General features: G+C 50.3%; 1 protein-coding gene across 2 annotated transcripts in view; it reads right to left on the reverse strand.

Annotated features, from left to right (window-relative positions):
* The window catches only part of LOC310662844 (myosin-7), a 44294-nt gene that overhangs the window by 26416 nt on the left and 2960 nt on the right, over positions 1 to 14918 (reverse strand). For both annotated transcript variants that reach the window (XM_083410012.1, XM_083410013.1), the window contains exons 2-16: positions 14806 to 14858; positions 14114 to 14325; positions 12742 to 12885; positions 11607 to 11763; positions 10997 to 11024; positions 9724 to 9838; positions 8570 to 8662; positions 7884 to 7947; positions 7451 to 7549; positions 6651 to 6754; positions 6402 to 6540; positions 4670 to 4788; positions 4365 to 4514; positions 3342 to 3512; positions 99 to 408 (exon numbers count right to left, since the gene is read on the reverse strand). In XM_083410012.1, the coding sequence (XP_083266138.1) occupies positions 99 to 408; positions 3342 to 3512; positions 4365 to 4514; positions 4670 to 4788; positions 6402 to 6540; positions 6651 to 6754; positions 7451 to 7549; positions 7884 to 7947; positions 8570 to 8662; positions 9724 to 9838; positions 10997 to 11024; positions 11607 to 11763; positions 12742 to 12885; positions 14114 to 14317 (1897 nt within the window). In that variant the 5' untranslated portion in view covers positions 14318 to 14325; positions 14806 to 14858. The remainder of the gene's footprint in view (positions 1 to 98; positions 409 to 3341; positions 3513 to 4364; positions 4515 to 4669; positions 4789 to 6401; positions 6541 to 6650; positions 6755 to 7450; positions 7550 to 7883; positions 7948 to 8569; positions 8663 to 9723; positions 9839 to 10996; positions 11025 to 11606; positions 11764 to 12741; positions 12886 to 14113; positions 14326 to 14805; positions 14859 to 14918) is intronic.

Here is a 14918-nt window from a genome sequence, read left to right on the forward strand (position 1 = left end):
CCAGAGCCTTTGGTTTTCTGTAGATCCAATCTCACGGACCGGAATGGAGTTTGGGATGCGGACAGCCCAGACTTGCCCCCTTCCGTTCCCTCCCTTACGTGCGTCCGATCCGGTGTAGTTGGCGAAGAGATGAGCCAGGAGCTTGAGGGACGACTTCTGGTAGAGCCCCACCACGGTTTCGTTGAGGGGGTCCTTGTTCTTCTGCAGCCAGTGGTTGATGTTGTAGTCGACGGTGCCGGCATAGTGCATGAGGGAGAAATGGGCCTCCGGCTTGCCCTTGATGTTGCGGGGCTTCCCAAAATTGGCTGACTTGCCCAGGTGGTTGTCGTACAGCTTGGCCTTGAAGGTCATGTCGGTGGCCTTGGGGAACATGCACTCTTCCTCCAGGATGGACATGATACCCATGGGCTGTGGAAGAGGACCAGGCATCAGGGGATGAAGGGCGAGGAGGAGGCACCAGCAGGCAGTTCCGCCCCGTGGCGGTTGCTATGGATGGAGGCAGCTGCCTTATGCTGAGCTAGGCCATTGGGTCCACCTAGCTCAATACTGCCTACACGGACTGGCAGCGGCACCCCAGGATTTTGATTGCACAGAAGCTGAGCAGGGAGAGTGTGATGGCCTGGGACTTGGGCTCAGACTTGGAACCAGAGGAGACTCAGTCTGCACCAGATCCTTTGCCTCAGGCATCATCTGAACCAAGTCTGGGGCCGGATCCTGAAGAGTCCCAGTCTGTACAGGTTCCCCTGCAACAAACACCAGCTGGGCCGAGTCAGGGACCTGAGCCTGCCCTGGCTCCAGATGTGGGGATGACCTCGTTGCCTCCAGTTGGGCCATCACTTACAGCTGCTCCACTACCAGTTGGGTCAGGGGAGGCTGAGGCAGCCCCTGGGTCTAGTAACCCACCGACGTCTCCCGAGCTGCAGAGACTAAGGTCTGAGAGAAGGAGAGACCTGAGTACTCACAGGAGGAGTGCTCAGGTGAATCAGGGAGGTGAGTCGTCAGGGGATCAGGACCGGCTGTTACCCCGACAAATATAAAAGGCTGTTGGACCCTGCCCCAGGTTGTGGGAGCAATATTGCTGTATGCTAGATTCTGCCTGAGATCCTGTACCTGTCCTTGCCTGGTTTCCTGCCTCATGTCCTGCCTTGGCCCTGTCGGACTGTCTCCCAGCAGAACCTTCAGATTCTGGACCGGTCCTGGACCGTGTTTCACGGGTTACCCCCAGGCCCAGCACAGAGAGAGGCCAGGGACTGGACCTTCTGCATGCAAAGCAGGTATTCCACCACTGAGCCACGGCGCTTCTCTTTATGGCATTCGCCATAAAGAGCAGCAGCGGCATGTAATTGAAGAGTGGTAGAGTCGGAAGGGCCATCTAGTCCAGCCCCGTGAAACACAGGAAGAATCCCTGGCAGGCAGCCATCCAAGCTCTGCTTTAAAACCTCCCAACACTGACAAAGGAATACTCTGACTGTGCAGACTGTGGAGGCAACAGGTTCATATGTAAGGGCATCCGGATGACCTCAGGTGGTTCCCCTCGTTTAGGGATGGAGGGGAAATTTGTCCAGGCTGCTTTTGGAAAAGGGCCAGCTTGATTTGCCGGTCGCAGACTGAATGTGCAGATTGGAACACAACTATTAAGTGGATTTTGCAGAAGTCCGAACATCACCATGCATTCTCGGCACCAATAAATGTATATAAAAATACAGTGGTACCTTAGTTCTCAAACACCTTGGTAGTCAGACCCTTGGTTCCCAAACGTCAAAAACCTGGAAGTATTTTTTCTGGTTTTTGAACGTTTTTCGGAAGCCAAACATCTGATGCGGCTCTTGTTTCCAGGGCGCCTGCACCAATCAGAAGCTGAGCCTTGGTTTTCAAACATTTCGGAAGTCAAATGGACTTCCAGAATGGATTAAGTTTGCCGCTTTTGTTTTTGCTATTTATTTTGCGTTTTAGTTTCTGAGGCTTTTTCGGTTAATTTATTTTTGTGACCATGTGGAACCCAGTTCAACTACTGATCGACTGATTGTGTGACTGCGAAAATGGATAAAAGCAATGAGTATCATCAGTGCAGGTAAGGGAAAAAATTAATTTTAATTTTTATCATTTATAATAATAATATAGTACATTGATTATTGCTTTCATTTTATGGATCAACGGTCTCATTAGATAGTAAAATTCATGTTAAATTGCTGTTTTAGGGGTTGTTTTTAAAAGTTTGGAACAGATTAATCTGTTTTGCATTACTTTCTATGGCAAAATATGCCTTGGTTTTGGAACACTTTGGTTTTGGAACAGACTTCCTGAACGGATTACGTTTAAGAACCAAGGTACCACTGAATGCATTTTTCATTTTTAAAATGCGTGGGGGGGATGCATATTTTTGGAGCTGGGTGCTGAAGAGGATACAAAAACGCACATTCCCAGGGGAAGAATTGTGCATGAAAGGTGGACAAATGCAAATTTCCCATGCATTCTTTTGAAAAATCCATGGTATGGAATGGGCCTATGATTGTGGCACATGTGAAACTGAGATGGAAGAGAAATAGACAGATCTAGTAATCATTGGAGGTTTTTAAACAGAGGTTGGATGACCCCCTGGAAGAGATTCTTTAGCTGTACATCAGGGGGTTGGAATGGATGTCTCAACCCCACAATTCCATGATTCTACAATCATGGGATGCGGGTGGTGCTGTGGGTTAAACCACAGAGCCTAGGGCTTGCCGATCAGAAGGTCGGCAGTTCGAATCCCCACGATGGGGTGAGTTCCTGTTGCTCGGTCCCTGCTCCCGCCAACCTAGCAGTTCGAAAGCACATCAAAGTGCAAGTAGATAAATAGGTACCGCTCCAGCGGGAAGGTAAACGGCATTTCCATGCGCTGCTCTGGTTCACCAGAAGCGGCTTAGTCATGCTGGCCACATGACCCGGAAGCTGTACGGCGGCTCCCTCGGCCAGTAAAGCAAGATGAGCGTCGCAACCCCAGAGTCGGCCCCGACTGGGCCTAACGGTCAGGGGTCCCTTTACCTTTACCTTCAATCTCTTACTGCCCTACCTATCGACAACCTTGCCCACTCTGGGAGACAATTGCCCCAACTTAGGCGTACAGTGGTGCCCCGCAAGACGAATGCCTCACAAGATGGAAAACCCGCAAGACGAAAGGGTTTTCCGTTTTCAGAGGTGCTTCGCAGGACGAATTTCTCTATGGGCTTGCTTCGCAAGACGAAAAAACCGCAAGACAAAGAGACTCGCAGAACGGATTCTTTTCGTCTTGCGAGGCACCACTGTAAATGAATGAAAGTTGCCCTTTGGGGACTAAGGAGGGCGTGCCGGAGGCAAGGAGGCACCTTCTCGATGAGGTCGATGCAGGCCTGGAGGTCCATGCCGAAGTCGATGAAGACCCACTCAATCCCTTCTTTCTTGTACTCTTCCTGCTCCAGCACAAACATGTGGTGGTTGAAGAACTGCTGCAGCTTCTCGTTGGTGAAGTTGATGCAGAGCTGCTCAAAGCTGTTGAACTGGGAAGAGAGAAGGGGGGAAAGGAAATCAAGGGCTGGCAATCTGTCCTCCCCTCCAGGTTGTCTCCCTCTACTTATGTGTCTTAACCAACCTTTTTCCTCATAAGGAGCCAAGGTGGTCACATAGAGGTCTCCCCCTCCTTTTCAATCCATCCCTGCAACAACCCTGTGAGGTAGCTTAGGCTGAGAGGCAGTGATGGGTGCACTCAGTGAGCTTCATGGCTGAGCAGGGACTCGAACCCTGGTCTCCCGGGTCCTAGTCTGGAACTCTTAACTGCTCCAGCACACTGGCTCACTAGCCAGAAGTGATGTTGAAGGCTGCCAGTCTTTGCAGGAAGCCTTCTGAAAATTACCTCATGAACTATTTTGCATAGATTCATGAGTGGGTGGAAGTAGTAGTAGTAGTAATAATAATAATAATAATAATAATAATAATAATAATAATAATGCCTGCAGAAATGGGGACCAGACGGTTATTTGTCGGTCACGCTGGACCACCCATTCCTCTTTCCTGGTTTCCACCTGGCAAAGCCAAGCTGGACCACCCAGTTATTTACCGTATTTTTTGCTCTATAAGACTCACTTTTTCCCTCCTAAAAAGTAAGGGGAAATGTGTGTGCGTCTTATGGAGCGAATGCAGGCTGCGCAGCTATCCCAGAAGCCAGAGCAGCAAGAGGGATCTCTGCTTTCGTTGCGCAGCGATCCCTCTTGCTGTTCTGGCTTCTGAGATTCAGAATTTTTTTTTTCTTGTTTTCCTCCTCCAAAAACCATTTGCGTCTTGTGGTCTGGTGCATCTTATGAGTGAAAAATACGGGACTCAAAATGGATTCTCCTTGGAAGAGAACCACTTACATCGAAGATCTCAAAACCAGCAATGTCCAGCACCCCAATGAAATACTGTCGCGGAAGCTTGGTTTCCAGCGTGACATTGATCCTGGTCACCATCCAGTTGAACATTTTCTCATATACGGACTTGGCCAGGGCTCCGGTCGAGTAGTACACCTGGGTTGTTTTTTTAAGAAGGGGGGAGGGGAGAGAGAGAGGTGCATCTCATTAACCAGCTAAAACAAATCTGGGAAGTTCAAGGGGGCAACTTGCGGCTTTCAAAACCTCGAAGGAATGCCCACACACATTTCACACCCAGGACTGTGTCTCACCTGTTGGACATTTTGCCCTTTGGTGACGTACTCATTCCCAACTTTGACCCTGGGGTGGCAGAGACCTTTGAGCAGGTCGGCTGAGTTCAGGCCCATCAGGTAGGCAGACTTGTCGGCTTCTGGAAATTCAGAATTGGGGCAGGGGGTGGGGTGGGGAGGAAACCACTCAATTACACCATGGCTCACCTTCATAGAATCATAGAATCATAGAGTTGGAAGAGACCACAAGGGCCAAGCAGGAAACACCATCAGAGCACTCCTGACATATGGTTGTCAAGCCTCTGCTTAAAGACCTCCAAAGAAGGAGACTCCACCACACTCCTTGGCAGCAAATTCCACTGTCGAACAGCTCTTACTGTCAGGAAGTTCTTCCTAATGTTTAGGTGGAATCTTCTTTCTTGTAGTTTGGATCCATTGCTCCGTGTCCGCTTCTCTGGAGCAGCAGAAAACAACCTTTCTCCCTCCTCTATGTGACATCCTTTTATATATTTGAACATGGCTATCCTATCACCCCTTAACCTCCTCTTCTCCAGGCTAAACATGCCCAGCTCCCTTAGCCGTTCCTCATAAGGCATCGTTTCCAGGCCTTTGACCATTTTGGTTGCCCTCCTCTGGACGCGTTCCAGTTTGTCAGTGTCCTTCTTGAACTGTGGTGCCCAGAACTGGACACAGTACTCCAGGTGAGGTCTGACCAGAGCAGAATACAGTGGCACTATAACTTCCCTTGATCTAGATGCTATACTCCTATTGATGCACCTTGGTTGAGGAACAGCAGTAGAAAAGACAGAAGGGATTCCAAAAGCGAGGCAACATCAAAGGCAGACCCCCCGAAGGAAGTGAGCCCACCTTTCCCAACCTCTTGGGGGCGCTCTGAGTATGCACAGCATTCTGCTACCGACTTCTGCTATGTGTCAGGAAACCGAGAGAGCCTCCTTTCATTTAAATTCCATTTAAAATTATTAAAATGATCAAGGCTAGAAACAGGGTGGAGGCAGCAGGCAAAGTATGATGAAATCTTTAGGGAAGTTTTTGATGTTTGATCGTGTTTTTAATGTTCTGTTGAAAGCCGCCCAGAGTGGCTGGGGAAACGCAGCCAGATGGGTGGGGTAGAAATAAACTATCATTATTATTTGGATGAATAAATTAATGAATAAGAGAGGCAGCTGGAATTTCTCCAGCTGCAGGAGGGTTTCATTGCCCCACGTGACTCCTGCCCAGGATTTGCCAAAACAAAAGGTAAAGGGACCCCTGACCATTAGGTCCAGTTGTGGCCGACTCTGGGGTTGCGGCGCTCATTTCGCTTTATTGGCCGAGGGAGCCGGCGTGCAGCTTCTGGGTCATGTGCCCAGCATGACTCAGCCGCTTCTGGCGAACCAGAGCAGCGCACGGAAATGCCGCTTACCTTCCCGCCAGAGCGGTACCTACTTATCTACTCGCACTTTGATGTGCTTTTGAACTGCTGGGTTGGCAGGAGCAGCAACCGAGCAACGGGAGCTCACCCCGTCGCGGGGATTTGAACCGCCGACCTTCTGATCGGCAAGTCCTAGGCTCTGTGGTTTAACCCGCAGCGCCACCCGCGTCCCTATCTGCATATACACGTATCTGTAATTTACACAAGTTGTGGGGTTCTGTTTTCTTGACGCAAAGGAGGCATCAGGTTGGGGAAGGCTGGGACAGAGCACCCAGCATTCATTTGCCTCGATTGCGGTCCATCGCGAGCATCCTCCCTCACCTTCTGTGCCGTCGGGCTCTGCCTGCTCCTCGCGCTGCTTCTGTTTGAACTTCATGTTTCCGTAGTGCATGATGGCGCCCGTCAGCTTGTAGATGGAGTTCTTCTCTTCCTGGGTGAAGCCTAAGACGTCAAAGGCACTCTGCGGGAGGAGGAAGCAAAGGGAGGGTTGGGCGTTGCTGCTCACACGGCCGCGAGGGGTGGGTGACTCGCTTGGAATACGGCTTCTGTCCCCCAACCCCAGCTACTCACGTCGGTGGCCAGCAGCTCCTCAGCGTCATCAATGGACGGCACTGTGGTCTCTCCTTGGGAGATGAAGGCGTAGTCGTACGGGTTATTGGTTACCAGCATCATGTCTGGGAAGGAAAGGCATTGGGCAGGGAATAAGGCAAAAGGAAGATTGTCCCTTTTACAGTGGTGCCCCGCAAGACGAATGCCTTGCAAGACGGAAAACCCGCTAGACGAAAGGGTTTTCCGTTTTGGAGGCGCTTCGCAAAACGAATTTCCTATGGGCTTGCTTCGCAAGACGAAAACGTCTTGCGAGTTCCTGCGATTTTTTTCCTCTCCCCACCCCCTTTTTCTAAGGCACTAAGCTGCTAATAGCCTTTTAGCAGCTAATCCGCTAATCCCTTAAGCCTTTAATAGCCGCTAATAGCCGCTAAACCGCTAATAGCACTAATCCGCTAATAGGGTTGCTTCGCAAGACAAAAAAACCGCTAGATGAAGAGACTCGCGGAACGGATTCTTTTCGTCTTGCGAGGCACCACTGTATTTTTAATATATATTTTTTAAATTTCCAATTTCCCCCTATTTTTTCTGTACCTAATTACCTTAGTTTGCCGACCTATGCTGTAGCTCAGCATTGTCTACTCTGACTGGCAGCCTTTCAGGCAGGGAATCTCTCTCATCTCTACTGTGCAGATGACCCTAGGACCTTCTGCCCGCAGACCAGGTGCCCTACCGCCGTTCTAGCCAGGCTTAGATTTCTTCCGCGCACAGAACAAGATCTCAGACCCGGGCCAGAAGAGTGGCTCTCCTTTGCAGCAACTCACCCAGGAGCTCCGGCTTCTTGTTGGACAAGATTTGGTAGTAGATGTGGTAGTTCCTCTCAGCTTTCAGCTGATTGATGACCCGGGACTTTTCCAGGAGGTCTGAGGAATTAAGAGGAAGAGAAGGCGGGGCAGTTGAAATGGAGGAGCAACAGCGAAAGGGGAAAAAATTCATGGAGGATACAGGCTTCTAGCCAAACTTCCGTCTCCACTGTTGGAGGCAATATGAGCAGCTGGGAACCACAAGAGGCGAAGATGCTCTTGCACTCAGGTTCTGCGTTTTAGGGGGGTTCCCACAGGTGAGAACAAGGGGTGGGCTAGGTGGACCACTGGCCTGATCTGGCCAGCAGGGCCTTACTCGTGACCTTACGTTAATTCAGGGAGGAGGGCCAGAGATCAGGAGAAGGAAAGAAGGACAGGCCTTTGGCAAACTCACAGGTCTCTATGTCGGCTGAGGCCAGCTTCCCCGTCGCCCCAAAATGGATCCGGATGAATTTGCCCTGGAAGAGAAAAGAAGAAACTGAGCAGGAGGTGCAGGCAGGGAGGAGGGAGCGCAAATAATAATTATCTATTGGTTTCATTCTCCCCTCCCCAAATATATGCCACTTGATGGCAGGAGAAACAAAAAAGAATAGAACAATGAAATTATCAGTAAAAGCAGTTCGGAACAGCTATTTCAAAGAATCATATTTCAAAGAATCACGCAGCTGTCCCATACGGGGATTTAACCTGCAACCTTGGCACAATCAGCTCTAACCAAGCAATCCAAAACATTCAAAAAAATAATAAGTAAATGATAAGACAAGAACATATTAAAACACAGCAGTGTTCTAAATCTCTGGGGATTCTTGCCTAGACAGAAATGCGTTTAGCAGATGCTGAAACGAGTCCTCTGGTGTCAAGAGGCAGGGAGTTCCATAGGTTGGAAGCTGAAGCACTAAAAGATCTGTTTCTCACCATCGCAGAACGAGGGTTGTTGGGCCCCTGTAGCAGTGTCAGTTCTGCAGGTGGAAGCGACTTGAGTGGGCCTATATGGGATTATGCAACCTCGTAGGCAGTTATTTGGGCAGTGTTTCCCCCCCCCTCGCCCCTGCCTCAAATTCCCTCTCGAGTGACACTCACAAATCGGGACGAGTTGTCGTTCCGCAAGGTCTTGGCATTCCCGAAGGCCTCCAGAGCAGGGTTGGCCTGGATGATTTGATCTTCCAGAGTCCCCTGTCGGTAGAGCGAAAGGTTAGAAACACTCTCTCTACCAGCTCATTATTATTCCTTATTCATTTGCATGCCTCTTCATCACCAAAAGTGGCTTACAAGTCTAAAACCAATATATTTGTATCTATATACACATACAGTGGTACCTCGGGTTAAGAACTTAATTCGTTCTGGAGGTCCATTCTTAACCTGAAACTGTTCTTGACCTGAGGTACCACTTTAGCTAATGGGGCCTGCCGCCACACGATTTCTGTTCTCATCCCGAAGCAAAGTTCTTAACCCGAGGTACTATTTCTGGGTTAACGGAGTCTGTAACCTGAAGCATCTGTAACCCGAGGTACCACTATATAGCAGACTTGAATAAAATCTATAATTGCAATGTACAATAAAGGAAGCCCATTTAGAATAGCAACCAAAACAATGGAAGGAGGAGGTTTGAGTCATCAGATTTGGGGAATGCCTGCTTAAACACGTGAAGACCAGTGAGGTTTCATGGTGCCAGACTTGGACTTGGTAGACCAGGGTTCAACTCCCCTCTGGGCCAGAAAGCTCGCTGTGTGATAATTATTATTATTATTATTATCTCGGGCCAGTCACCATCTGTCAGCCGAGCCTACCTCACAGGGGTAAAATGTGGAGGGGAACATCTTGGAGCAAAGGTGGGATATGAATATAATATCAGCAAACAGCTTAGAGGCCGGAGGAGCAGGAGGAGAAGGGAACGTGGTTAGCAGTGGGAAAGATACGACGACAGAAGTCCGTGGACAGTGCCAGCTCCTTCTTCCTTGCCCCTCTGGCTTTTGTTGCCTGCTTGAAGCTCTGAGTAGCTGTGGTCGGGCTGCTTTTCACGTGGTCTAGGTGAGGAAGGCAGCCAGCTGGTCCTTTAGGCTGTCAGCTAGCCCTCCCTGCCTGCCTGCTTCACCTCTAGCCAATCAGGGGGTGGGTGGTTCCACCTATCATTTTCTCTGGCGCCACCTGGTGTTCGTCTCCTGTTCTTCTGCCCTACCAGCCCTGGAGGAGACCAGCTACCACTACAAGAAGCCAGAGGCAGACAAAACGGTCACCTTGCCGGTAGCCGCGGCTTGCTCCTTCTTGGTCCGGTCGCCGATGGCAGCGATCACCGCAAAGTACTGGATGACACGCTTGGTGTTGACAGTCTTCCCTGCCCCGGATTCTCCGCTGTGGGGCAGAAAAACGAGGCTGAAGAGCGGGTGTGTTTGTAGACTGATCAACTGATTGATCAGCTACATCCTCATCCCACTTCCAGTGGCTCTCGAGTAATCCCCCTACCCCAAAATCAAGGGTATTTTAAAAAAATGTAATTTATTATTCTAATATACCATGGCTGTTCTTAAGAATACAAGCGTCGTGGACTGCCACTACAGCATTAACCATTTTGTGTTGCAAATAAGGAGTAGTATTGTAGCTTTGCAGAGAATCAACAAAGGCAAGGAACCCGATTTTTAATAGTTAAGTCTGTGGCACAAACAACAGCAGCGGAGAGGGAGAACCACCCAATTTTGTGAATCTTCCTTGCTCAGATGGTCACCTGGCCAATTCTTGCTGCTCACCCCAGGAGACCAGGTGAGGAAGCAATAGTTCCGTCTAGAGACAGAACAGGGCAAATGACAAAAGGGGGAATGAGAGTGAGCTGGAGGTTTGCCATGGTGTCAATGGGTTTTAGGGAAGACCTGTTTAGGGAATTTTTTAATGTTCGATGTTTTATCGTATTTTTAATATTCTGTTGGGAGCCGCCCAGACAGGGAAACCCAGGCAGATGGGCAGGGTATAAATTATTATTATTATTATTATTATTATTATTATTATTATTATTATTATTATTTTGATGGAGACAGCCAAAACAGCAGTGTCAAGAGCTGATGGCCCAACCACTTGGAGGGTTTAAAAATAAAATCAAGCAGTATATAAATTTTATGAAATAAAATGAATAGACCAAGAGGCAGCCTTAGATAGAATGGCAGGTTTTAGGGTGGAAGGGCCATAACATCTGCTTTGCAGATGTTATAGAATCATAGAATTGGAAGGGAGTCGGGGGCTATCTAGTCCAACCCCCTGCAGTCCAGGAATCTTTTGCCCAACATGGGCCTTGAACCCACAACCCTGAGATGAAGAGTCTCAAGCGCTACCATGCAGGGGATCCCAGGTTCATTCCCCGGCTGCAAAAGAACCCTGCAGGAAAATGCTGAGGAGCTGTTGCCAGTCAGTGCAGGCAATATGGAGCTAGGTCTGACTAGGGCAAAGCCAGCTTCCTAGGGGTGTTCTGGAGACTTTGTAGGGAGAAACAGAAAGGAGAGGGGAAGGGAAGGGAGGACTTACGTGATCAGAATAGACTGGTTCTCGCGATCTAGAGAGAGAGAGAGAGAGAGAGAGAGAGAGAGAGAGAGAGAGAGAAGAGTTAAAAGGAAAGAGAGGAGGGGAAAATGGAAAGGGAGAAAACACAGAAGAAATAGGAAGTGGAAAATAGCAAAGCAGGATTTTTGCTCCCCAGTTTCTTGCCAACACACACACACACACACACACACACACACACACACACACAGAGTGTTTCTGCAGCCTCCCCCTTTTCCTTAAAAGGTAAAGGTAAAGGGACCCCTGACCGTTAGGTCCAGTCGTGAACGACTCTGGGGTTGCTGCGCTCATCTCGCTTTACTGGCCGAGGGAGCCGATGTTTGTCCACAGACAGTGTTTCCGGGTCATGTGGCCAGCATGACTAAGCCGCTTCTAGCGAAACCAGAGCAGCGCATGGAAACACCGTTTACCTTCCCGCCGGAGTGGTACCTATTTATCTACTTGCACTTTGACGTGCTTTCGAACTGCTAGGTTGGCAGGTGCAGGGACCGAACTGCCAACCTTCCGATTGGCAAGCCCAAGAGACTCAGTGGTTTAGACCACAGCGCCACCCGCATCCCTTCCCCCTTTTCCTTACCTGTCAGCATATACTGATAGGCGTTGTCAGAGATGGAGAAGATGTGGGGAGGGGCTTCGCTTCGCTTCTTCCCCCTGTAGGCAGCCACCACTTCCGCGTTGTAGACCGGCAACCACTTGTAGGGGTTGACAGTCACGCAGAAGAGCCCGGAATACGTCTATAGAGGAGAAAGGGAGGAGGAGGGAGGAGGAAGGATGTTCTGTAAGAAAATGATGTCTTGCGGGGAATTAAAAGGGCAAGAAACTTGAAGGGTGGTGTGGGTTGTGAAATGAAGCCGAGAACCTCAGGAGGCCAGGAATTATTATATTTAACCAGCCCTGCAGGTTTCCAGGAAACCCGACGACTGTCCACTGTTGGAAGCCGAAAGCTGGGGCAGGTGGAATTCTGGTTTGATCCTGCAGGGTTCTCTTGACACCCTTAACTATCAGTGCCCAACAAGTCCACTCCAGCGAGGTGGGAATATTGCAGATTCTGGATAATGTTCAGGTACCAGGTAAGGGGGAATGTCTGCCATGCCTCTCAGCCCAGCGGCTGTCCTGGTGGACGGGAGGAAGAGTCGTCCAGCGTCACCCAGAAGCCTGCAGGTTTCCTACATGGAAGGACCGTAGCTCTGGGAGAGGACACCTGCTTTGCATGCAGGTCCCAGGTTCAGAATGCCTGCCTGAAACCCTGGAGATCCACTGCTGCCGATACTGAGCTAAAGGTAAAGGGACCCCTGATCATTAGGTCCAGTCGTGAACGACTCTGGGGTTGCGGCGCTCATCTCGCTTTACTGGCCGAGAGAGCCGGCGTACAGCTTCCGGGTCATGTGGCCAGCATGACTAAACCGCTTCTGACGAACCAGAGCAGCGCACGGAAACACCGTTTACCTTCCCGCCGGAGTGGTACCTATTTATCTACTTGAACTTTGATGTGCTTTCGAACTGCTAGGTTGGCAGGAGCAGGGACCGAGCAACGGGAGCTCACCCTGTCGCGGGTATTCGAACCGCCAACCTTTTGATCGGCAAGTGCTAGGCTCTGTCTTTTAACCCACAGCGCCACCCGCGTCCCTTAATACTGAGCTACACGGACCCAAAACGGCCTGACTTGAGATAAGGCAGATTGCCGGGTGCCAGGAAGGATTGTGCCCACTTACATAGATCATCCAGGCGGCATAGCGCTCCTTGAGGTTGTAGAGGACGGCAGGTTCGTGCAAGAAGGTCAGCATGGCCATGTCCTCGATCTTGTCGAACTTGGGCGGGTTCTGCTGCATGATCTGGTCTTCCTTCACCGTCACCGTCTGTGGAGAGAAGGCATTGAAGCCTCAATCCAGCGGGACAGGCGGCGCACAAAGGACAGCGAACCCCTTCCTCCCCCAAACGGCCCCCCAAATTGAACCCACCGGGTTGCGTCCAGTGCCCTCCTCAGAGCAGATGCAATGAAGTTAACGGGCCCCACTCAGGTTCGCGGATTCCAATGGGTCTAATCTGAGTAGGACTAGCATTGGACACCACCTCTTTTTTTACTTGGGTAGTGGGGAGAGCATGGAAGAAGAAGAAGAGTTTGGATTTGATATCCCACCTTTCACTCCCCTTCAGGAGTCTCAAAGCGGCTAACATTCTCCTTTCCCTTCGTCCCCCACAACAAACACTGCGTGAGGTAAGTGGGGCTGAGAGACTTCAAAGAAGTGTGACTGGCCCAAGGTCACCCAGCAGCTGCAGGTGGAGGAGCGGAGACGTGAACCCGGTTCACCAGATTACGAGTCCACCGCTCTTAACCACTACACCGCACTGGCTCTCGTGCCATAGATGGAAAATGGGAGGGACACGACAGGGATGCCCGCTCGACAGAACAGGGGCAGCCGCACTAGGAGCCCCCAGTCAGGGCATAGCAGCTGGCACCACTGGGGAGGTGGGTGGCCGGAACAGCATTTATAAAAAGACAGAGGAGAGATCACAGGGTCATGGTGTCGGGCAGAAGGGAAGATGGTCCTGGGAGGCATTTTTTTAATGCCAAAGTTTTGGAAGTTTTGGAGCACAACATGCAGAAGAGATACTACATTGGCTCCCAGTACGTTTCCGAGCACAATTCAAAGTGTTGGTGTTGACCTTTAAAGCCCTAAACGGCTTCGGCCCAGTATACCCGAAGGAGCATCTCCACCCCCATCGTTCACTGAGATCCAGCTCCGAGGGCCTTCTGGTGGTTCCCTCCCTGCAAAAAGTGAGGTTACAGGGAACCAGGCAGAGGGCCTTCTTGGTAGTGGCGCCCGCCCTGTGGAACGCCCTCCCACCAGATGTCAAAGAGATAAACAACTACCTGACATTCAGAAGACATCTGAAGGCAGCCCTGTTCAGGGAAGTTTTTAATGTGTGACATTTTAATGTATTTTTAATCTTTGTTGGAAGCCGCCCAGAGTGGCAGGGGAGACCCAGCCAGATGGGCGGGGTACAAATAATAAATTATTATTATTATTATTACTATTATTATACGATGGGATGGGCATGAGAGCACGAGAAACAGCCCAGCACCTTGCCGTTCTCTGTGTCCGCGGTGACTTTGCCACCATCCCTGGACGTGATCTTGGCCTTGACGAACTCCAGCTTCTCATCCGGCACGAAGACGTCCTTCTTCATGTCGAAAGGCCGGTTCTGCGCCTCGATCCTCTGCTTCTCTGACATGCGCAGGTAAGGGGCTGCGGGGCCAAAGTCGGCCATCTCGGCATCCGAAGACATGGCTGGAGCTGAAACGGGAACATTTCCAAGGTTAACAACAATGCAGCAAGCAGGGGCGTCCTCGCAGCTGTGAGGATTCAAACCCGGGACTTCAAGGCCCAAATGTTGGGGATGGTGCAATTTGCCAACCAGCCACCAGGGGGGACCATCGCCCCATGAGGAGGTGGTATGCAATATATGCAGTTCACAAAATGCCCATGGGGGGAGCTCCACATTGCCCAACACACCTCTCCAAAAGGGAAGCTGTGGAGCTGCTGCCCCCAAGTGGACATTGGGAGGACTGCGCCGTGCTGAACGCCGCTGCCTCCTGTGCAAGTATTCTGCCCTCTTGTGGGCTTTCAAAATTAAAAATAAAACACCCCTTAGAAACAGGTCTGGTGCTTCACCCTAGAAGACGCTGCAATCTGGATGCCAGCAAAAAGCAAGCTGTGAATAAAACACCTGCCCGCAAAAGCAACTACACCTGGACAGAAGCTCCTCATATTTACCTTTTTTATTTTCCTAGGGTTCCACAGGAGATCGGCTACCTGGGGCCGGATGACTGTAGGTGAAAAACACAAAATATAGGCATGTTTATCGTCCCCGGCCTGCCCATCACAAA

This window comes from Podarcis tiliguerta (assembly GCF_965153285.1).
Source record: "Podarcis tiliguerta genome assembly, chromosome: 13".
Lineage (NCBI taxonomy): Eukaryota > Metazoa > Chordata > Lepidosauria > Squamata > Lacertidae > Podarcis > Podarcis tiliguerta.